At 41.4% G+C, this 23256-nt stretch overlaps 1 protein-coding gene across 4 annotated transcripts in view; it reads right to left on the bottom strand.

Moving 5' to 3' along the window:
* The window catches only part of LOC122557619 (solute carrier family 22 member 5-like), a 114198-nt gene that overhangs the window by 4450 nt on the left and 86492 nt on the right, over window positions 1-23256 (bottom strand). For all 4 annotated transcript variants that reach the window (XM_043705390.1, XM_043705400.1, XM_043705370.1 and 1 more), the window contains exons 9-10: window positions 21460-21642; window positions 1012-1147 (exon numbers count right to left, since the gene is read on the bottom strand). In XM_043705390.1, the coding sequence (XP_043561325.1) occupies window positions 1012-1147; window positions 21460-21642 (319 nt within the window). The remainder of the gene's footprint in view (window positions 1-1011; window positions 1148-21459; window positions 21643-23256) is intronic.

Below are 23256 nucleotides of genomic sequence, written 5' to 3'. Positions count from 1 at the left end.
TCATAGGACAGAGAATTTATGGTAAAAGATCATAGTGTCACAAACTGATGCAATAGATTGCTGTTAAGTCTTTCATCTTTTAGAATGGGTTGCAAGTTTCACTTCATGAATATGTAAATCCCAGAACTTTCTTTCAAGTCATATTCCCAAGATAACTTAAGATTTTTTCAAAAAAGGTGTCATCTCAGCTCAGACAATGCATTAAAGGTGTGATATTAGTGTCTGCATATATTCCAATCCTGAGTCAGACTGGTTCTATTTCCAAAGTAGGAATTTATAAAATTAACAACAATCTAGGTTTGTTCAATATATTGCATCAGTCGTATGACACTACGATCTTTTACTTTCAATTCTGTGTCCTCTGATCCTATCCCACGAGCCAACTGATGAAGGAGCAGCACTCTGAAAGCTTACAATTCCAAATAAACCTGTTGGACTGTAACCTAGTGTTGCGTGATTTCTAACTTTGAATATACCCAAAACTAGATTGCCCACTATATTCTGCAATTGGAATTCTATTGTTTTGCAACACTTTGAGAGAGGAAATGTTGTCTCATTATAGTTTCAAAATGATCATTCCCTTTTCCTGGGTCTGCTCTCATGTTCTAAATTCTACACCGAGAGGAAAGACCCTTTCATTGTCTACCCTGTAAGCCCTTCAGATCATTGTACAACACAATAAAGTACTTCTCATTCTTTTAAACTCTGAAGAGTTTAGACATAATTTACTCAGCTTTTCATCATAGGCCAATTTGTTCTATCCAGGAATCAACCTAGCGAGCCTTCACTATACCTTCTTCAATGCAGATAAATTATTTCTTGTTTCCAAAAGCAAAACTGCAAACAGTACTCAGGTGTGGTCTTATGAAGTGCTATGCAATTGCAGCATAACTTCCTTTTTCTTGGAGTGCAATCCATTTGTAATAAAGGCCAACATGGCATTTTCCTTTTTAATTGTTTGCTGTACCTGCATGCTAACTTTCACATCTCTTCTTCACAGCATAGACTCACCAGCTCATTGGTTGCATTTGGTGAATCGTCTCTGAGAGAGGCTGGCCATGAGTTTCAGGCAACAACAAGCTTAATAATCCAGCAGTTACCATCAAACCGCCCAATAACATGAAGGCCAATATTTTACTGTAGGTAACTGGAAGGAAAAAGACAGCACTAGAATTAATGTGAAGATTCAGTACGAAAGCAATCTACTGTGCATGCTGGAAATCTGAAATAAACCTGAAAATGCTGGAAATACACAATAGGTTAGGTAGCATTTGTGGAGCAAGCAGCAGAGTTGATCTTTTGTGTAAATGAGTTTCATCAGAAGCCTCAGGTTTGTGCATTCTCAATGTGAATCTTAATCTTTGCAGGAGTGGAGTGGCAAATCAATGGTGATTGACACACATTGGAAGATTCAGGACAATAACAATAATATAATACAATTCAGCACATGAATAGGCCCCAGTCCACCAAGCCTGTGCCAATTAGTAATCCTTATTTAGACCCAATACTTGTTGCCCATACATGGTTTCTATCCCTCTGTTTGCCTCCAGTTCATGTGTCTATCACGATATGTCTTAAATGTTGCTAATGTGCCTGCTTCCACCACCTCCACTAGCTGTGCATTCCAGGCACCCACCACACTCAGTGTGAAAAACTTTCTCTGCACTTCTCCCCTAATCTTGCCCCCTCTCAACTTGAACCTGTGCGCTCTTGTAGTTGACCTTTCCACCCTGGGAAAAAACCTCTGACTATCCACTCTATCTATACCTGGCGTCATCCCTCAGCCTCCATCTTTACAATGAAAACCATCCGAGTTTATGCAACCTCTCCTCATAACTAAAACCCTCCAGACCAGGCAACATTCTGGTAAACTTTCTCTGCGCCCTCTTCAAAGCATCTACGTCCTTCTGGTAGTGTGACAACCAGAACTGCATGTGAGCATAAAAGTTTTATACAGCTGTAACATAACTTATCAACTTTTATATTTGATGCCCTGGCCAATGAAGACAAGTGTGCTGTATGCCTTCTTGACCACCTTATCCATCTGTTTTGCTACTTTCAGGGATTTGTGGACCTGTATGCCCAGAACCCTCTGTATGTCAATGCTCCTAATGGTTTTGCCATTTATTGTGCAATTCACATCTGAATTTGATCTTTTAAAATGCATCACCTCATATTTGTCCAGGTAAATCATATAATCAATGAAGTTTTAATGCAGGGGTAACAATTCATTTTGAAATATTTGTATAAAAGCAGAACTTCTACACAAAAATATGCTTACATGTAATTTTTCTATTTGCTGAAGTCTATTATGAATTATATTATCATCCCTGATGAGACCGTCAACTTTATCTTATAGTAAGATGATTTTTATTTGAAGTAGACAAGGTTTAGGATCCCAGGTACTTATTAAGAGGATAAAGCCACACAATTCCATGATTTTGAACAAGTAATAAAACTTTACCGTACAAAATTAGAACAGTAAATCAATTTAAAACATATAAACAACTTATAATTTAACATTTAGAATTAACATGAGGTAAATAACTGTAAAAGCTAAATACTCCAGAGAGGGTAGTAAAAAAACAAATTCCATGGATTTCTCAGCAACCACCTCCCAGCCTGACAGTTGTGACACTGCAAGTAATTAAATCTCGTTAAAAAATGTGTCTTATTTACAAGGGATTCTAATGCTTCCTTCTCAAAGATCTAGCCTTGAAATTCCCTCCAAATTATTGCATCACCATGTATCTCGTGACTACTCATGTTCTGGTAGTTCAATCTTGCACCCCAACCCCATGCCTCCATTCCCCAAAATTTCATTTCACTAAACTCCTGAAGCTGTACACTGGCATCTACTCACAAGCACAATTCCAACTCTTTTGTCGCCAATTGTCTTCACTATGCTGACACAATTCCTGGGGTTTCTCAAGGCTCAATATTTCTCAGCTGCATCAAGTGAATAATTATTGTGGGTTTCCTTTAGTCACACTTCCAGCTGCACTGAGCTATCAATGACATCGGGGGACTTGACACTGCTGAGAATCTACTAACAGCAGCACTTGCTGCATGAAGCTACTCCTTCGCTTCTATGCTACAATTGACTTCTCTTCCAGAATGCATACAGATAAATTGAAAGAAGATAACATTCTTATGCTCTAATTGTCTCCATAACATTTTGTGCTCTGAGTGAATATGTTTTACAGCATTTTACTAAATCAGTCTAGCCCACACACCACACTGATTCCCTCCCTCCAAACTAACAATCCACCAATAGTCTTTCTCCTAGTCTTCTCCTACTGGCTTTGTCAATTAGACAGATAATCTGGCAATCTACCATGCAAGCAAACAACTGCTCAATGGCGACTAAGGACAGGCAATAAATGCTGGGCCAGCCAACAACACTCACATAAAGACGTAGAGTCATAGAGATGCATAGCACAGAAACAGACTCTTTGGTCCAACTCGTCCAGGCCAACCAAATATCCTAACTTAATCTAGTCCCATTTGCCAGCACTTGGCCTGTATCCCTCTAAACCTTTCCTATTCAAATCCCCATCAAAATGCCTTTTAAACGTTGTAATTGTACCAAATTCCACCACTTCCTCTGGCAGCTCATTCCAAACACGCACCACCCTCTGCATAAAAAAGTTGCCCCTTAAATCTCTTTTGAATCTTTGCCCCCTGACCCTAAACTTATGCTCTCTAGTTTTGGACTCCCCTACCCCAGGGAAAATACCTTGCCTAGTTATCCTATCCATGCCCCTCATGATTTTATAAACCTCAATAAGGTCACCCTTCAGCCTCCCATGCTCCGGGGAAAACAAAACCCCAGTCTATTCAGCCTTTCCCTATAGCTCAGACCCTCCAACCCTGGCATCATCTTTGTAAATCTTTTCTGAATCCTTTCAAGTTTCACAACATCTTTCCAATAGGAGGGAGATATCCTATGAATGGATTTTTGAAAATGAATTAGGAGAGGCAAAGGCCTAGTGGTATTACTGCTGGACTATTATTTCAGTGAGTCAAGGTTAGAGTGGTGCTGGAAAAGGACAACTGGTCAAGCAGCATCCGAGGAGCAGGAAAATCGACGTTTTGGGCAAAAGCCCTTCATCAGGATTGATGAAGGGATTTTGCCCAAAACATCAATTTTCCCATTCCTCAGATGCTGCCTGACTGACTGTGCTTTTCCAGCACCACTCTTATCTTGAGCTTAATCTCCAGCATCGGCAGTACTCACTTTCGCCTATTATTTCAGAGACCGAGGAAATGTTCGGGGAACCAGGTTTGTATTGTGTTATGGCAAATGGTGGAATTTGAATTCAATTTTTAAAAATCTGGAATTAAGAGTCTAATGGTGGTTATGAAACTATTGTCAACTGTCAGATAGACACATCTGGATCACTAATTTTCTTTTGGGAAGGAAACTGCCATCTGACCCGATGTGACTCCAGACCCACAGCAATGCAGCTGCCTTTTAACTACTGCCTGGGCAGTTAGGGATGGACAACAAATGCTGGTCTAGCCAGCAACCTCCACATCCTGAGAATGAATTTAAAAAGGGGAAATAGATCACTCAGCCTCTTGAAACTGCTCTACTGTTCAATAAGATCATGGCTGATCTGTTTACTCCACATCCTAGCCTACCTCTGACAACCACTTGCTTATCGAGAATCTATCTACCTCTGCCTTAGAAATATTCAAGGATTCTCCTTCCACTACCTTTTGAGGAGGTGATTTCCAAAGACTCACAAATCTCAGAGAGAAAAGAGAATCGCCTAATCCTTGTCTTAAATGAGTAAACTTTTAATTCGAGGCCCCTCATGATCCCATATGTTTCAGTCAAGTTGCCTCTTACTCTGCTAAACTCCACCAGATACAAAGTTAGCCTGTCCAGCCTTTACTCATAAGTCAAACCATTCATTCCAGTTATCAGTCTAATAAACTGATGAGGATTTTACTGGCTAGGCCAGCATTTATTGCCCATCCCTAATTGCCCAGAGGGCAGTTAAGAGTCAACCACATTGCCGTCGGTCTTGAATGACATGTAGACCAGACCAGGTAAGGATAGCGTTTCCTTCCCTAAAGAACATCATGTTCACTAATGTCCTTTAGAGAAGGAAACCGTCATCCTTACATTAACTGCCCTCTGGAATGGGCAATAAATGCTGGCTTATCCAGCAATGCCCTAATCTCATGAATTAAAAAGAAAGATTTACCTGCTTTAAAGAATAGTTTATTGCACACAATATCTAGATGTGGTGTTACCAATACCCTGCATAAATTAAGCATAATCTCCCTACATTTGTATTCAATTCCTTTTGCAATAAGTTGCAGAATTCAATTAATTCCCTAATTACTTACTGCACCTGCATACTAACCAGCTATGATTCATGCACTGGGGCAGTTGTATTCTTCTGTATCTCAGAGCTCTGTAATCTATCACTATAGAGATTGTATGTTTTAAAATCTTTCTGCCAAATGGCAATTTTGCATTTTCCCACTTTATATTCCATTTGTCAGATCTTCATTCACTCATTTAATGTAACCATAGTCATTTGTAACATCCTTATGCCCTCTTCAGAACTTTATTTCCTATCTACCTTTATGTCATCAGCAAATTTAGCAATCATACTTTCAGTCTCTTCAACCAAACTGTAAAAGGTGGAGGGTACTGGAAAAGCACAGCCAGTCAGGCAGCATCTGAGAAGCAGGACAGTCGACATTTCGAGCATATGCTCTTCATCATTCCTGATGAAGACCTTATGATTGAAATGTCGACTGCCCTGCTCCTTGGATGCCGCCTGAGCAGCTGTGCTTTTCCAGCACCACACGTTTTGACTGTGGTATCCAGCATTTGTAGTTCTCACTTGCTTCCTGTAAACAGTTGAGGTCTCAGCTCAAATCTTTGTGCACAGCACTCATTCCAACTTGTCAGTCAGAAAATAAAACCTACTCTCTGTTTACTATAACTTAGCCACTCTTTGATCCATGGCAAAAATGTTACACCCTACATCATAAGCATTCATTTTCTGCAATAAACTTTGATGTGGCACCAAATCAAATGCCTTCTGGAAATTGAATCCTCCAGATTACCTTCAATTTTATTAAGTGACCTGCTTTAACAACTTTAAAGCTTCCCTACAACATCCCAACAACAGATGTGAAGCCAACTGATCTGTAATTTGCTCCTGTCTATCTCCATCCCTTTTTTTATGAAAATCATTAAATTTGCTATTTTTCAATCATATGGAATCATCCTCGAATCTAAAGATTTTTGGAAAATTTAAACTAACTTGCTAATTGTCCCACTAACTATTTCTTTTAAGACCCTGGGATGAAGCTCATCAGGATCCAAGGTCTATCAGTTACAGCTCCATCAATTTTCTCAGTACCATTTCCCAGGTGATTATAATTTTCTCAGTTTTGCTGTCCCTTCAATTTCTGATTTACATCTATTTCTGGAATGTTACATGTATCTTCTATGAGGAGCTATTATTCAATTAGTAGGATGCCCATGTTTCCAATATTCCCAGATTTCCAGCATACCCAGTTCCCCGGTAAATATTAGAACATCATTCTGTCAGTATGTTTTTTTTCTACTTTTTCCATTTTTGAGGGATGTATAAGGGTGAGAGGTCCAGCTTTCTCTTGTTGTAGCATTCTAGCAGTTTGATCACATGTACAATAAACATATTTCTTCTATGGTTGAATTTCTGATTTACTTTTACTTTGCTCCCAGTGACTAGTGTGGAGTAAAAAGACCTGAGTGTAGTTATGTATAAGTCACTAAAGATGGCAGGACAAGTAGGGAGAACAGTTACTAAAGCGTATGGTATTCTAAGCTTCATTAATTTGATGTATAGAGTCCAACAACGGGAAGTTATGCTGAAACTAGATAGGGTACTTCTTAGAGTTCAGCTGGAGTTTGCTGTACAGTTCTGGGTGCCAAATTATAGGAAGGATGTGAATGCATTGGAGACAGCGCAGAAAAGGTTTCTGAAACTGGTTCCAGAGATGAGAAACTTTGGGTATGAGAATAGCTTGGAGAAATTGTGCTTGCTTTAAATGTTGTTAAATGTGAACTTATCCATTTTGGAAAGAACAAGGGAAAAAAAAGTATAGCATTTAAACAGTGAGAGCTTGCAAAATATCATGGTACAGAAAGATCTAGATAAATTGGTATATGAATCATAAAAGGGTTTCATGCAAACAGCAAGATATTGTAACGGCAATACGAATGATGTAGTTTATTGCAAGAAGAGTAGAATGCAAGAGTCGGGATGTTTTTCTGCAGTAGTACAGGGCATTGGTGAGACCACATCTGGAGTACAATGTACAGTTTGGCCTCCTTATATAAGAAAAGATACAATTGTGTTAGAAACAATTCATAGAGGGTTTACTTACCTGATACCTACACGGGAAGGATTATTTTATGAGACAAAGTTGAATAAGCTGGACCTGTTTCCATTGGAGTTTAGAAGAATGAGAGATGATCTTATTGAGACATTTACAATCCTAAAGGGATTTGCAGAATAGATGATGAAAGAATGTTTTCTCTTCTTGGAGAGAGTAAAACAAGGGAACATAGATTAAATAAAGAATACCCCATTTAATAAGGAAGAAAGGAGTTTTTTTTCTCTTTGAGGGTTGTGAGTTTTTGAACCTGGAGAGGGATCATTCAATATTTTAAAAGTAAGGTTAGGTAGATTCTTGATTAACAAGGGAGTCAATAGGTATTGGGGAGGGGGTGGATCAGTGGAGTGTCGAGGTCAGGCCACAAACAAAAAAGCTATCATCTTATTGAATGATGGAGCAGGCTCAAGGGATTAAATGCTCTACTCCTGCTCCTATTTCATATGCACATACACTCTTTGTGCAATCATGCTGTACACAGATTGGGGTGCTACCATTCATACATTACAACAGTGACAACTCGTCTGAAATATTTCATTGGCTGTAAAGCACTTTGTGATGTCCAGAAGTTATTGAAGTCCCTATATAAATAAAAATTATTTTCCTACTGTTTACTAAATCGTTTTTGTGCTGCCATACATGTCTGCATGCAGTCATTTAGGCTTTTTGAATAGTTATTTCCGTTTGCTTCCTGCAGTGAACTAATTTTGATACCCTGATATGCATCTGCTCTTTTGTTTGTGTTCAGATACTGTTGCATTTCAGGCAACTCCATTATAAGAATATGTAAAGATAAACAAGAGTTGATATGATGGATTTAGTTGCCTGAGGCACATAATATGCAGGAAAACCAGGTCAGTTGAATTGATTTAAGGGAACTCTGCAATTAGTGTTTTTTAGACATATACCTTCCAAAGAAAACAGAATGTGTCCCTAATTTTAGTGGCCGACTGTGAGGAATATTGAAGCATGAATAATTTTTGAAAGATTTTCTTTTCATCTACTTCAGCAATTTGAAATCGGAACTAAGCCTGATTAGCAAATGTGCTGTACCCTCACCAGAAGGCACAAGTCTTTTGTTATATGGGCTGAGTCAGATTGCTAAAGGATAAGGGAAGAGTTGAGGATTTCAGTCCTATACAATGATATGCTGCAGGATTAAAATATCAGCTCACTGGAGATAGAAGCCCAAGATCAATTGTAAATGGCACGCTTTCCAGATATAGTTCAAAAAGAGGCACAGTTAACAACAATGTTAGAGCATCTGTACAGACTGAATCTCCCTTCCCCCACCATGCCTACTGGAATATAATATTTCCACAATGTCTGGGCTCCTCTGGTTCAATTAAAATTTTGACATTCAAAATTGAGCATTTTGGCCAATGTTTAAATATTATTTAATTGATAGGTATTTAAGGTGCGATTTTTCCAGGTACCTGCAGGTAGCAAGAGTGGAATCTTAGCATATTCTGGCAAACTCTCATTTTTGTCGAGCTTCTTGGAGGGTTTCTCTGAACAAGCCCGACTAAGATTTCTCGTGTTACTGTTCCAGACACGCCTCATTAACCGACTACAATGCAAACCCCTCCGCCCATCGTGCCCTCTCTCGCAATGCTAGTCCAATTCTCCCACTCCCCCAGCTGCAGAATCTCACCACTGCTTGGATATTCCGGAATGGTATCCCTGGCACCAGTGCTGTATTTGAAAAGCCATTGGATGCTCAGACAAGTTTTGTCATTCTGGAGCAGCACTGCCACATAAATATTGCTGGATGCGATGGCAGACAAGGGGACATTAGCACCCTACTTTGTGCACACGGACCTCAAGGGTGTAGAGGACGGGTTAAGAGGACTGTTCTCTTACCGCGGGACAGCCAGAGTAGTCCGCCTATGCCAGCCTGCTATGAGGTCACTTCCCAGGTCAGTGTAATCACTGGGGTTCAGAGGAACATCCAGCAATGCCAGGCGATGTTTAATCACCTTCTTCACTTTGCCAGAGCACGTGCCCCCATCTTCTTTCCAATACTCACACTCACCCTAACTCTGCCAGGGCACCCACCTCCTAGCAACATTCTTGCACCACTCTCACTGTCACGTGCAGCATCCTCCCTCACTAACTCTCATCCACCCCTCACCATCGACACCATTGCCCTCTGCACTGCCTATTCACTCACTCAGAACAGCTCATTGGACCAACTCTAAGAGCTGTGCCAGCCACTTTCATCCCATTCATTCCCTCCCCTGTTTTCTCTTCAGGAGGAGGCAGTCCACAATAAGGCCAAAAGAGCCAGGGCGAGATTTGGGATAGGAGAAAGTGGGGGCTGCAGCTGCTGGAGATCAGAGTTGAAATGTGTGGTGCTGGAAAAGCACATTAGGTCAGGCAGCATCTGAGGAGCAGGAGAGTCGACGCATAAGCCCTTCATTAGGAATGAGGAAGGAAAGGGGGCTGAGAGCTAAATAGGAGGGTGGGGTGGGGCTGGGGGCAAGGTAGTTTGGAAGGCGATAGGCGTATGCAGTTGGGGGGGTGATAGTGATAGGCCGTTGGGGAGGGTGGAGCAGATAGGCGGGAAGGAAGATGCACAGTTAGAACAGATCAAGAGGGTGGTGGGCTGTCTGATATTCAGCCCTATGGGGAGAAGATCCAGCCAAGATATAGTGCAACTCATGCACTAAACTGACTGTCAATGTATGTATTAATTTCAGTAGCTATGCTTATTCCCTTTTGTATCAGTGGCATGTCCACATTGACGATTGTCAAGACAGCCATCCTGCAAACCCCCCCATTCTTCGTCTCTCCATTATTTCTCAGGAAGAGAGCACAGATGCCTCAGAGGAAACACCAACAAGGCAGTCTCCGGTACCTGCCTCCAACTCAGATACTGACATCGCAGTGGGGCATGTTAGCTAGTTTATATCAGGAGTAAGTGCTTGTGAGCAAATCACTTGTACATCTCTGCCTGGGCATGAGATAACCTCTGACTGATGGCTGCACAGCTCCCTGACTGTGCTTCTGTGACTCCCGAGACTCCCTGTGTCATTGAACCCACAGGACTGACTGTGATCCACTTCCTAGTCTGCAGAGGTGGGGACATAGGGTGCATGTGGTTACTGCCCTGGAGTCCACCCTGAAACATTGGTATCGGGTGTCCAAGTCAGTGGCCCAGAGCAGGAAGTGGTGAGCAGGGGTTGCTGGATATTGCTCTGATTTCCATGGCAAGAATTGTCAACATTTAGCTTTTGTTCATTCAATGGTACTACAGGAACATGTCAATGAAACGAGAATCAGTGTGACTGAGAGATTTTAAAGAGCTATAATCCCCACTCATGGGTGTTTTACTGCTCCTGGTGAGAATGTCATCTCAGCATTTGGGGCTTAGTTGGAAAATGCTATAAATTGCTTCCAATGTCGAGAAAGACTTGCTCAACCTCCCACATGATTCTCCCATAGCCCACGTTGTTCAAGGTGCAAAGAAATTCACCCCTTGGGTCATTACCATTGCACTTGGGAATCTTGCAGGCCTTTTCAATAAGCATTGGTGGGGTAAAATTTCCTTGTCACCATTGTGATTTAATTACAATCTTGGTATAAATGAAAATGGAAAATTTAAATTGATAGGTATTATAAGGTGTGAAAACTAAGTGATGTTTAGATTTATCATAATTAATGTACCAGGTCTACTGAATCAGTGTAATTCTTCTTAGTTAAAGCCAGCCTCCGCCTTCAGAGATATTGTCTTCCTTCCTCACATCGTAAACTGTTCATTAGTCACTGAAAAACTTTCCTTCCAAACTAACCTACTACTTCAGATGCATTCTTGCCCTCTAAGCCCAATATTCATGGGCGTCCCATCTAACTTTCACTCAGTTCACTGAAGTACACTCCCTTTTAACCCCTTCTCATTCAACAGGGGCATTCCCCTCCTCAACCTTCCCCAAAAATTGGAATATTGCATGCAATTCTGGTCTCTTTCCTATCAGAAAGATGTGGTCAAACGTGAAAGGGTTCAGAAAAGATTTACAAGGATGTTGCCAGGGTTGGAGCCTTTGAGCTACAGGGAGAGGTTGAATAGAGTCATAGATCATAATGATGTACAGCACAGAAACAGACACTTCGGTCCAACCCGTCCAGGCCAACCAGATATCCCAACCCAATCTAGTCCCACCTGCCAGCACCCGGCCCATATCCCTCCAAATGGGTTTTAAATGTTGCAATTGTACTAGCCTCCACCACTTCCTCTGGCAACATATTCCACACACACACCACCCTCTTTTACATCTTTCCCCTCTCACCCTAAACCTATGCCCTCTAGTTCTGGACTCCCCAACCCCAGGGAAAAGACTTTGTTTATTTACCCTATCCATGCCCCTCATGATTTTGTAAACTTCTCTGAGGTCACCTCTCAGCCTCCGACGCTCCAGGGAAAACAGCCCCAGCCTGTTCAATATCTCCCTATAGCTCAAATCCTCCAACCTTGTCAACATCCTTGCAAATCTTTTCTGAACACTTTCAAGTTTCACAACATTTTTCCGATAGGAAGGAGACTGGAATTGCATGCAATATTCCAACAGTGGCCTAACCAATGTCCTAGACAGTCACAACATGACATCCCAACTCTTGTACTCAATAAAGGAAAGCATACCAAACACCTTCTTCACTATTCTCAGCCCATTGGCCCATTTGGTCAAGATCCTGTTGCAATCTGAGGTAACTTTCTTCGTTGACCACTACACCTCAAACTTTGGTGACATCTGCAAACTTACTAACCATACCTCTTATGCTCACATCCAAATCATTTATATAAATGACAAAAAGTAGTGGACCCAGCACCGATCCTTGTGGCACTCCACTGGTCACAGGCCTCCAGTCTGAAAAACAACCCTCCACCACCATCCTCTGTCTTCTACCTTCGAGCCAGTTCAGTGCCCAAATGGCTAGTTCTTCCTGTATTCCATGAGATCTAACCTTGCTAATCAGTCTCCCATGGGGAATCTTGTCAAATGCCTTACTGACGTCCATATAGATCACATCTACCACTCTGCCCTCATCAATCCTCTTTAGACTAGAGCTGTTTTCCCTGGAGAGTTGGAGGCTGAGGGGTGATCTTATAGAGGTTTACAAAATCATGAGGTGCACGGATTGGATAAATAGACAAAGTCTTTTCCCTGGGGTGGGGGAGTCCAGAACTAGAGGGCATAGGTTTAGGGTGAGAGGGGAAAGATATAAAAGAGACCTAAGGGGCAACATTTTCACATAGAGGGTGGTACGTGTATGTAGTGAGCTGCCAGAAGAAGAAGTGGAGGCTGATACAATTGCAACATTTAAAAGGCATGTAAATGTGAATAAGAAGGGTTTGGAGAGACATGGGCCAGATGCTTGCAGATGGGACTAGATTGGGTTGCGATATCTGGTCGGCATGGACAGGTTGGATCGACCGGTCTGTTTCCATGCTGTACATCTCTATGACTCTATGACTCTCCCTATAGCTCAAATCCTTCAACTCTGGCAACATCCTTGTAAATCCTTACTGAGCCCTTTCAAGTTTCAGTTTCTGGATGACCAGATTTGCACGCAATATTCCAAAATGATAGCCTTAAGAGTATAGGAGGACATAAATTGGCAAAAACACGAGCTGATCAATGGAAATGGAGTTCAATCCTGATAAGTGTGAGGTGATGCACTGGGACAGGACAAACAATGCAAGGGAATACACAGTAAACACAATGGGCCGGATGCTGGCAGATGGGACTAGATTGGGTTGGGATATCTGGTCGGCATGGACAGGTTGGATCGACCGGTCTGTTTCCATGCAGTACATCTCTATGACTCTATGACTCTAAATTCAAAAAAACTCTTTCTCCATGCTCACAAGTTACGTTGGACATTTTCTCCCTCTAAATCTCCCATTAAGAGAGACTCTAATCCCACAGTTAAAACTCAATCCATCATCAGACCTAACTACACCATTTCTTCGCTTCACATAAGCACACACCACACCTCTGCATATAAAGCAAGCCTTTTAAACACACTGTTGAAAGTCATCCAAATTCCAGATACAAAGAAAATCCATTGAATGCAGCAATCCATCCAACCAACCACATCAAGTAAGTCAGACAACCCATTTGTAAGCTTGGTGACAGAAAAGCTACTGGGCAATGTACCTTTCTGTGATCTTTTGGAAATTGATAGCTTTCCCAGGGTACCAAATTTCAGGAGAGGAGGAAGAAAATTGACAAATAAATCATGCAAAACATCTTTTTATGAGCTATTGTACACAGACAGTAAATAATTAATGGTAAGGTTTCAAGACATTATAATTAACTTCTGATCACCATTTTCTGTTAAAGCCATACTGCTGGCGGGCTGTGCTGCATCCTCTAAAATCTTCAGTGCTTCCAAAGTTCTGCCGTACAAACGGTGACTCTTATCGAGTTCCTTTCATCCCTCACACTCATTGGTTCACTTTGGCTGTCATTCTAGCCTCAGTTTGCTTTTAAAATTCACATTCTCTTGTTCGGATTGCTCCATCAACTCATTCTTCTCTATCTTTGGAACCTCCTTCAGTCTTCCACCTCTCTGAGAAATCTGCATTCATCCAACTCCTAGCTTTTATCCATTTCTTACATCTGTCTCCCTGCCATCAGTGGCTGTGCCTTCAGCTATCTAAGTCCTAAGCTAAAGACCGCCCTCCCTAAAACCGTTTCTCTTTTCCATCCAAAGTTACATTTTCAAACCCACCACTTGCTAATCTCCACTTCTTGGGCTTAGAGTCAATAGACATAAAGAATTCCCAGAGAGCTGAGAAAGGGTGAGATGACAGATGTGGAAGGTTGTTGATTCTGAGCAGGAGAGGGATACGGATTAAAAGTTATGAATAGCTCAGTATAGTGAAATCACTACACTGATTTCAGTACAGTGTAGACTCAGTATTTCAGTAGTATTTAATCTCAGGAAAAGAGACTGATCACCTTGAGGAGATCTGAAGCAATCTCAGTTGGAGCTGCCTTGGGGGAAATTCCGAGGCTAGATCTTCAAAAGAGAAGAGTTGAAATCCTTCATGAGTGTTAATGAGATTTCATAACTCCCAGGGTTCACTGATGCCTGGCTGGGACATTGACAAATCTGTGGGATCTGTCTCATGTCGAATCTATCACTTATTGTGCTATGTGGTATATTTGGCTGCAATTTGCCTGTTAGTTGTCTGTTAGTTTTGAGCATTAGCGTGTAAGGTAGATATAGGTGAAAGTAGGCACTGCAGATGCTGGAGATTAGAGTCAAGATTAGAGTAGTGCTGGAAAAGCACAGCAGGTCAGGCAGCATCTGAGGAGCAGGAAAATCGATGTTTTGGGCAAAAGCCTAAGTTGAAGGGTTTTAGGGCAAGTTTTATTATAGCGAACAGATACTGCCTCAGGCAACAGGTTTTCAAGCTTTTGAACTAAAAAAATCTTGTACAATGAAAAGGGAGTGGCCAGTTCTCCCAGTTCAGCTTTTCTCTGGTTTGGTTTGTTTTTTAGCAGCAATGTTGTGAAGCTGCTGGATCCAAAGAAGCAGGTTCAGGTTGGTACTCTCTCTCCGACTTCTCTCCTGTAAGACCTTGGGTTTGATTTTTCCTTTTGTGCCAAGGGATGTTCATGGGGATTGTTGCAGGAATTTGGAAGAACATCATTAAGTTGGGAAAATCTGTCGGATTTTCAGAAAGGTTGTTATTCTCGATTCTGTTCTCTTTTGTTTGTGTTTCATTCGGTGATGTTGTAAATAAATTCTGTTTTGTTTAAAACTAAGTGGTTTAACCAACTGCATCCCTGCTGGAAACTCCACACTTATACCTGCTTAAAACAGCGAGCAAAGTTAGCATCTGGGCTAATTTCTTGAAATGTTTTGAGGGGGTCTGGCCTGGTCCACAACAAGTTTTAATCAAAAATGACTGGTTACCAAACAAGAACATATCCAAACATATGGGTGGGGGTTTGCGGGGATGGATTCTGGTCTGGTATAGCAACAATTTGCAGCGAGCAGCAACTTGTTAATAATCTCTGGATGCAAGTGCACAGTCTCTGGGAACATCTGATTAAATATATGCATATGGTACCACTCCCAGCTCTTAAATGTGTCAAGAGCATTGATGAAAATGCCTACAATCTTGATACATTTATAGAAGTCAGGGTTTGAACGTGTTCAGCGAAGCTTTATAAACCAGAATTGAAAGTACTCTGAAGCTACACTGCCCAAGCAACAAAGTTAGCTCCTTGAAGTTGTGTCACAGTGTGCTTGCCAGACTCCAATTGGCATTGTTTTGAAAATATACCACAACTTGTAAACTAACTTGTAAACTAAACTTGTAAACAAATTACATGGTGGAACTAAGGTTAAAGGATCAAGCTTCAAATCAATCTATTGATTGGAAGACAGTTTGGAGCCAATGCTCTGTGTGTGTGTATGTGTGTGTGCGTTCTGTGTGTTCAGACAACCAGAGTCACAATGTCCTCATTTTATTTCCAATGAAAACTTCCTTAAAGTATTACTTCCCTGTTAATCAAGCCAACTGATTCATTACCTTCAGGATTTGAATAGGTGAAGCAGATGTCAAGTAAAAGCAGTTCATGCCAAATTGATGAACAATTGAATAAAATTAAGGTAGTGTAGATGTTAAAGATCTGAAATAAAAACAGAAAATGCTGGAGAAGCTCAGCAGGTCTGGTAGAAACAGACTAAATCCAATATAAATCTTCTGAATGTGAGCTATTAACTCTGTTTTCTCTCCACAGATGCTGCTAGACCTGCTGAGTTTCTCTAGCACTTTCTGAGATTGTTAACTGGTTAGAGATATTACTTGGGGACATGGGGAGTTTGTACATGTTCTGTCAAAGCAACGAGGATCTGGGGAAGCAAAGGACTTCATGTTCGGTAGATGAATGCAATTTTCTTGTTCCTTACTTGTTTATCTTATAAATATTTCATTCAAATCTGGGACATGATTGCGTAGAAATTTACAGCAAATTTACACAACAGACATATGCTGGTGTCTATGCTTCACATCATCTGCCTCCCAGCTTCCATCATCTGGTTTTATCAAAAAATCCTGCTAGTCAATTTCAAGTCATGTACTTACTAGTATCCTTTAACTGATTAATCATCACTGATAATTGGAATTTCTTTTATTCATCTGTGGGATGTGGGCATTGCTGGCTGGTTTTATTGCCCGATGAGACCAAAGTAGAAATTGCTGGAAAAGCTCAACAGGACTGACAGCATCTCTAGAGAGAAGTCAGAGTTAACGTTTTGTGTCGAGTGACCCTTCCTTAAACTTGGGAACTGAGGAAGGGTCACTTGACCCAAAACGTTAACTCTGCTTTCTCTCCATAAGTGCTGCCAGACTTGCTGAGCTTTTCCAGCAATTTCTATTTTTGTCTCTGATTTACAGCTTCCACAGCTCTTTCAGACTTTATTGTGCATCCCTTGTTGCCCTTGAGAAGGTGATGGTGAGCTGTCTTCTTGAACCGCTGCAGTCCACCTGCTGTAGATTTGCCTACAGTGCCATTAGGAAAGGAATTCCCGGATTTTGAACCAGCGACAGTGAATGAATAGCGATGTATTTCCAAGTCAGGATAGTGAGCAACTTGGAGAGAAACTTGAAGGTGGTGGTTTTCCCACATATCTGCTGCCCTTGTCCTTTGAAATGTAAGTGATCCTGGTTTTGGAAGGTGCTGTCTCAGGACCTTTGGTGAATTTCTACATTGCATTTTTATAGTACAGAGTGCTGCTACTGAGCACCGTGGTGGACGGAGTAAATCCTTTTGGATATAGTGTCAATCAAGTGGGCTGCTTGTCCTGGATGAGTCATAGAGTCATAGAAATATACAGCATGAAAACAGACTCTTCAGTCCTACTCATCCATGCCAACCAGATATCCCAATCTAATCTCATCCCATTTGCCAACACTTGGCCCATATCCCTCCAAACCCTTCCTATTCATATACACATCCAGATGTCTTTTAAATGTTGTGATTGTTCCAGCCACTGACACTTCCTCTGTGTGAAAAAGTTGCCCCTTAGGTCTCTTTTATATCTTTCCCCTCTCACCCTAAACCTATGCCCTCTAGTTCTGGACTCCCTGACCCCAGGTAAAAGGCTTTGTCTATCTATCCAATCCATACCACTCATGATTTTGTAAACCTCTCTGAGGTCACCCCTCAGCCTGCGACGCTCCAGGGAAAACAATCCCAGCCTATTCAGCCTCTCCCTATAGCTCAAATTCTCCAACCCTGGCAACAACCTTGCAGATCTTTTTGGAACCCTTTTTGGAACGTAGGAAGGAGACCAGAATTGCACGCAATACTCCAAGAGTGGCCTAACCAATGTCCTGTACAGCCACAACAAGACCTCCCAACTCAATATTCTGACCAATAAAGGAAAATATACCAAACGCTTTCTTCACTATCCTATCTACCTGTGACTCTACTTTCAAGGAGCTATGAACCTGCACTCCAAGGTCTCTTTGTTCAGCGCTTTTCCAGCAACACATTTTTAAACATTAAGTGTATACATCCTGCTAAGATTTGCTTTCCCAAAATGCAACACCTCGAGTTTATCTGAATTAAACACCATCTGACACACCTCAGTCCATTGGCCCATCTGATCAAGAAACCATTTTAATCTGAGGTAACCCTCTTCGCTGTCCACTACACCTCCAACTTTGGTGTCATCTGCAAACTTACTAATTATACCGCCTACGTTCACATCCAAATCATTTATATAAATGAGGAAACGTAGTGGACGTAGCACCGATCCTTGTGGCATTCCACTGATCACAGGTTTCCAGTCTGAAAAACAACCCTCTACCATCACCTTTTGTCTTCTGCTTTCAATCCAGTCCTGTATCCAAATGGCTCCCTGTATTCCATGAGAATCTAACCTTGCTAACCAGTCTACCATGGGGAACCTTATCGAATGCCTTACTGAAGTCCATATAGATCACACCCACCATGTAGCCCTCATCAATCCTTTGTTACTTTTTCAAAAAACTCAATCAAGTTTGTGAGACATGATTTCCTACGCACAAAGCTATGTTGACTATCCCTAATCTGTCCTTGCCTTTCCAAATACATGTACATCCTGTCCCTCAGGATTCCCTCCAACAACTTGCCCACCACTGACATCAGGCTCACCGATCGAGAGTTCACTAGCTTTCCTTAACACCTTTCCCAAATAATGGCACTACATCAGCCAACCTCCAGTCGTCCAGCACCTCACCTGTGACTATTGCTGATACAAATATCTCAGCAAGAGGCCCAACAATCACTTCTCTAGCTTCCCACAGAGTTCTCAGGTACACCTGATCAGGTCCTGGGGATTTATCCACCTTTATGCATTTCAAGATATCCAGCACTTCCTCCTCTGTAACATGGCCATTTTTCAAGATGTCACCATCTATTTCCCCACACTCTATATCTTCCATGTCCTTCTCCACAGTAAACACAGATACAAAATACTTGTTTAGCACCTCCCCCATCTCCTGCGGCTCCACACAAAGGCTACCTTGCTGATCTTTGAGGGGTCCTATTCTCTCCCGAGTTCCCTTTTTATCCTTAATGTATTTATAAAAGCCTTTTGGATTCTCCTTAACCCTACTTGTCAAAGCTATCTCATGTCCCCTTTTTGTCCTGCTGATTTCCCTCTTAAGTATACTCCTGCTGACTTTATACTCTTCTAAGGATTCACTCAATCTCTCCTGTCTGTACCTGACATATGCTTTCTTCTTTATCTTAACCAAACCCTCAATTTCTCTCATCATCCAGCATTCCCTACACCTACCAGCCTTTCCTTTCACTATAACAGAAATATAGATCTTTAGATTCTTGTTATCTCATTTCTGAAGGCTTCCCATTTTCCAGCAGACCCTTCACCTGCAAACATCTCCCCCCAATCAGCTTTTGAAAGTTCTTGCCTCATACATCAAAATTAGCCTTTCTCCAATTTAGAACTTCAACTTTTAGATCTGGTCTATCCTTTTCCATCAATAGGAAAATTATGGTCACTGGCGCCAAAGTGCTCCCCCACTGACACCTCAGTCACCTGTCCTGCCTTATTTCCCAACAGTAGGTCAAGTTTTGCATCTTCTCTAGTCGGTACATCCACATACTGAATCAGAAAATCGTCTTGTACACACTTAACAAATTCCTCTCCATCTAAACCCTTAACACTATGGCAGTCCCAGTCTATGTTTGGGAAGTTAAAATCCCCCACCATAACCATCCTTACAGATCCTTACAAATTTGTTTCTCAATTTCCGGCTGACTATTAGGAGATCTATAATACAATCCCAATAAGATGATCATCCCTTTCTTATTTCTTAGTTCCACCCAAATAACCCACCCTGGATGTATTTCCAGGAATATCCTTCCTCAGGACAGCTGTAATGCTATCCCTTATCAAAAACGTCACTCTCCCTTCTCTCTTGCCTCCCTTTCTATCCTTCCTGTAGCATTTGTATCCTGGAACATTAAGCTGCCAGTCCTGCCCATCCCTGAGCCATGTTTCTGTAATTACGATGATATCCCAGTCCCATGTTCCTAACCATGCCCTGAGTTCATCTGCTTTCCCTGTTAGGCCTCTTGAATTGAAATAAATGCAGTTTAATTGATCAGTCCTACCTTGACCTCTGTTTTAGCCCTGCCTGCCCTGAGTGTTTGACTTGCTTCTTTTCTCAACTGTACCAGTCTCAGATTGATCTCTTTCCTCAGTACCTCCCTGGGTCCACCCCCAATCTTACTAGTTTAAATCCTCCTGAGCAGCTCTAGCAAATCTCCCTGTAAGTACATTAGTCCCCTTCCAATTCAGGTGCAAATCCATCCTTCTTGTATAGGTGACTTCTACCCCAGAAGAGATTCCAGTGATTCAAAAATATGAATCCTTCTTCCATACACCAGCTCTTCAGCCATGCAATAATCTGCAGCATTGAGAGTAATCCAAATATTACTACCCTCCAGGACCTCCTTTTTAAATTCCTGCCTAACTCTCTATATTCTCCCTTCTAAATATCATCCTTTTCCTTTCCTACGTCATTGGTTCCAATGTGTACAATGACCTCCTGCTGGTCCCTGGTGTCAAGCTCATCCGAGCAAGTGTAAAGTATTCCATTAAACTCCTGACTTGCGCTTTGTAGATGATGGATAAGTTTTGGGGAGTCAGGAGATGAGTTACTCACCACAGTATTCTTAGCTCCTGACCTGCTCTTGTAACCATTGTACTTATGTGATGAGTCCAGTGTGTGTCTTTTCAAAGATGCCTGACAAGATGTTGATAGTGGGGGATTCAGCAATGGTAACACTATTGAATGACAAGGGGCAGTGTTAGATTGTCTCTTATTGGTGATGCTCATAGACTGGCATTTGTGTGGTATGAATATTACTTGCCACTTGTCAAGCCTGGATGTTGTCTAGATCTTGTTGCATTTGAGCATGGACTGTTTCACTATCTGAGGAGTCATTATTCAGAGATGCCGGTGTTGGACTGGGGTGTACAAAGTTAAAAATCACACAACATCAGGTTAAAGTCCAACAGGTTTAATTGGAAGCACACTAGCTTTTGGAGCGACAATCACCTGATGAAGGAGCGTTGCTCCGAAAGCTAGTGTGGTTCCAATTAAACCTGTTGGACTATAACCTGGTGTTGTGTGATTTTTAACTTTGAGGAGTCATGAATAGTATTGAACATTGTGCAATAGTCAGCAAACATCCCCATTTTTGACCTTTTGCCGGAGGGAAGGTCATTGATGAAGCAGCTGAAGTTGGTTTGGCCTAGGACACTACCCTCTGGAACTCCTGCAGAGATGTCCTGGAGCTGAGATTACTGACCTCCAACAAACACAACCATCTTCCTCTATGCCAAATAAGGCTCCGACCACTGGAGAGTTTGCTCCTTGATACTCATTGATTCCAGTTTTGCTAGGGCTCCTTGATGCCACACTTGGTCGAATGCTGCCTTAAAGTTTCTTATTAAACATCATGACTAAATCATTTCCAATGCTCACATGAAGTTTTCACTTACCAAGGTATGCAAAATATGGGGAGATTACGCTGCCAATTCTGGAAGCCATGGAACATGCCCCAAGCCCCATATTCCTCACCACAGTTGGATACAATTCAGATGTGAAAATATAGATGATTGTATAGACGGCTGTAGCACCAGATTTACAAATGATCAACAATACAGTGATCATAATTTGAAGAGCTGTCAAAACCAAATTAATCAATGGTTAGCATGCATTAAGAGATAGTTCAAATTGTTTGATTGAGTAAAATTTTTGTAATTTTTTTCTATTTAAAACAAAATTGCAGACCAAAAATAAACCATTCCATGACAGGGTAGAATTTCCTTCCTTTAAGCTGGTGGAAATTGACTTTATAAAGCTCTGGTTAGGCCCCATTTGGAGTACTGTGTCCAGTTTTGGTCCCCACACCTCAGGAAGGACATACTGGCACTGGAGCGTGTCCAGCGGAGATTCACACGGATGATCCCTGGAATGGTAGGTCTAACATACGAGGAACGGCTGAGAATCCTGGGATTGTATTCATTGGAGTTTAGGTAAGTGGAGTTGAAATGCTCATCAGCCATGATTGAATGGCGGAGTGGACTCGATGGGCCGAACGGCCTTACATCTGCTCCTATGTCTTATGGTCTTATGGAAATGAATTCAACATCGAATGTCTAATAATCTCCACTCAGCTTCTACTCATTAGGTGTCATGTAATTCCTAGCTGTTTAGGATTCCGTTATGCACACAATTTGTTTGGTGGCATTGTATCCATTTATTTTAGCGAAATACCCATGCCTTCAACATGCATGTATTTGCATAAGTCACAGGGAAATAATTTAAATCGCTTATTTATGTACAAACTGGTGGAGCAGGAAAATAAGTTGGTATATGAATGTGTACATATAGAGATACCTAGGGTATATATAGAAATAGAATATGCTAAAGTATAATGGATTGGCTGCATCAATACAGTAAGGACCCAGGGATTTAGTTACCTGAATGCATTGAGCATCTAGTTAATTAATTGCAGAGGATTCAATGGAAATCTAGAGTTTTGTAGTAGAGTCCTAAGGATTGTAGAGTTACAATGAAATCTTAGGAAGTTGACCTAAGGTATTGGTTGTAGATTCTAAAGTGGGGACTTAGGGCAGTAAGTTGTGACTCTTGTAGCTTCAGACCTTGATCATTCAAACCTAAGAGGAGTTTGTTGACTTGGTGCCCCTTAAATGTGAAATGGAGAAGAGATTTTCTGAGCTAGTTAACTGCCTAAAGATGAACTCAATACATACTGATAATATAATCATCACCACTAAAAATGGCGCATCTAGTATGACAGAGACAGAGAGAAATAAATAAGAGATTTTTCACTTTGTTCCAAAAATGCTAGCTCACAATGTAAGATTTTTTTATTGCATTATTCATTAAGATGCAATTCCTATCAACACTTGGAAGAAATGAATAAATGTGTCTAGCTTGTTGTTTGCTATTACTGGTAACTGAGTAACAGCATTACTGCTCTTCAGATATTGCACTTATAACTAAACTTTACTAGCTAGCTATTCTTCTTATGAAATTCCTGACCAAGGAAAGTGTATGAGCTGAAAATGTTGTTGCTGGAAAAGCGCAGCAGGTCAGGCAGCATCCAATGAGCAGGAGAATCGACGTTTTGGGCATGAGCCCTTCTTCAGGAATGAGAAGAGTGTGCCAAGCAGGCTAAGATAAAAGGTAGGGAGGAGGGACTTGGGGGAGGGGTGATGGAAATGCGATAGGTGGAAGGAGGTTAAGGTGAGGATGATAGGCCGGAGTGG

This window comes from Chiloscyllium plagiosum, chromosome 2, assembly GCF_004010195.1.
Source record: "Chiloscyllium plagiosum isolate BGI_BamShark_2017 chromosome 2, ASM401019v2, whole genome shotgun sequence".
NCBI classification, from domain to species: Eukaryota; Metazoa; Chordata; class Chondrichthyes; order Orectolobiformes; family Hemiscylliidae; genus Chiloscyllium; species Chiloscyllium plagiosum.
Note: the sequence above shows the minus strand (reverse complement) of the source record. Positions and strands in the feature narration are given on the sequence as shown.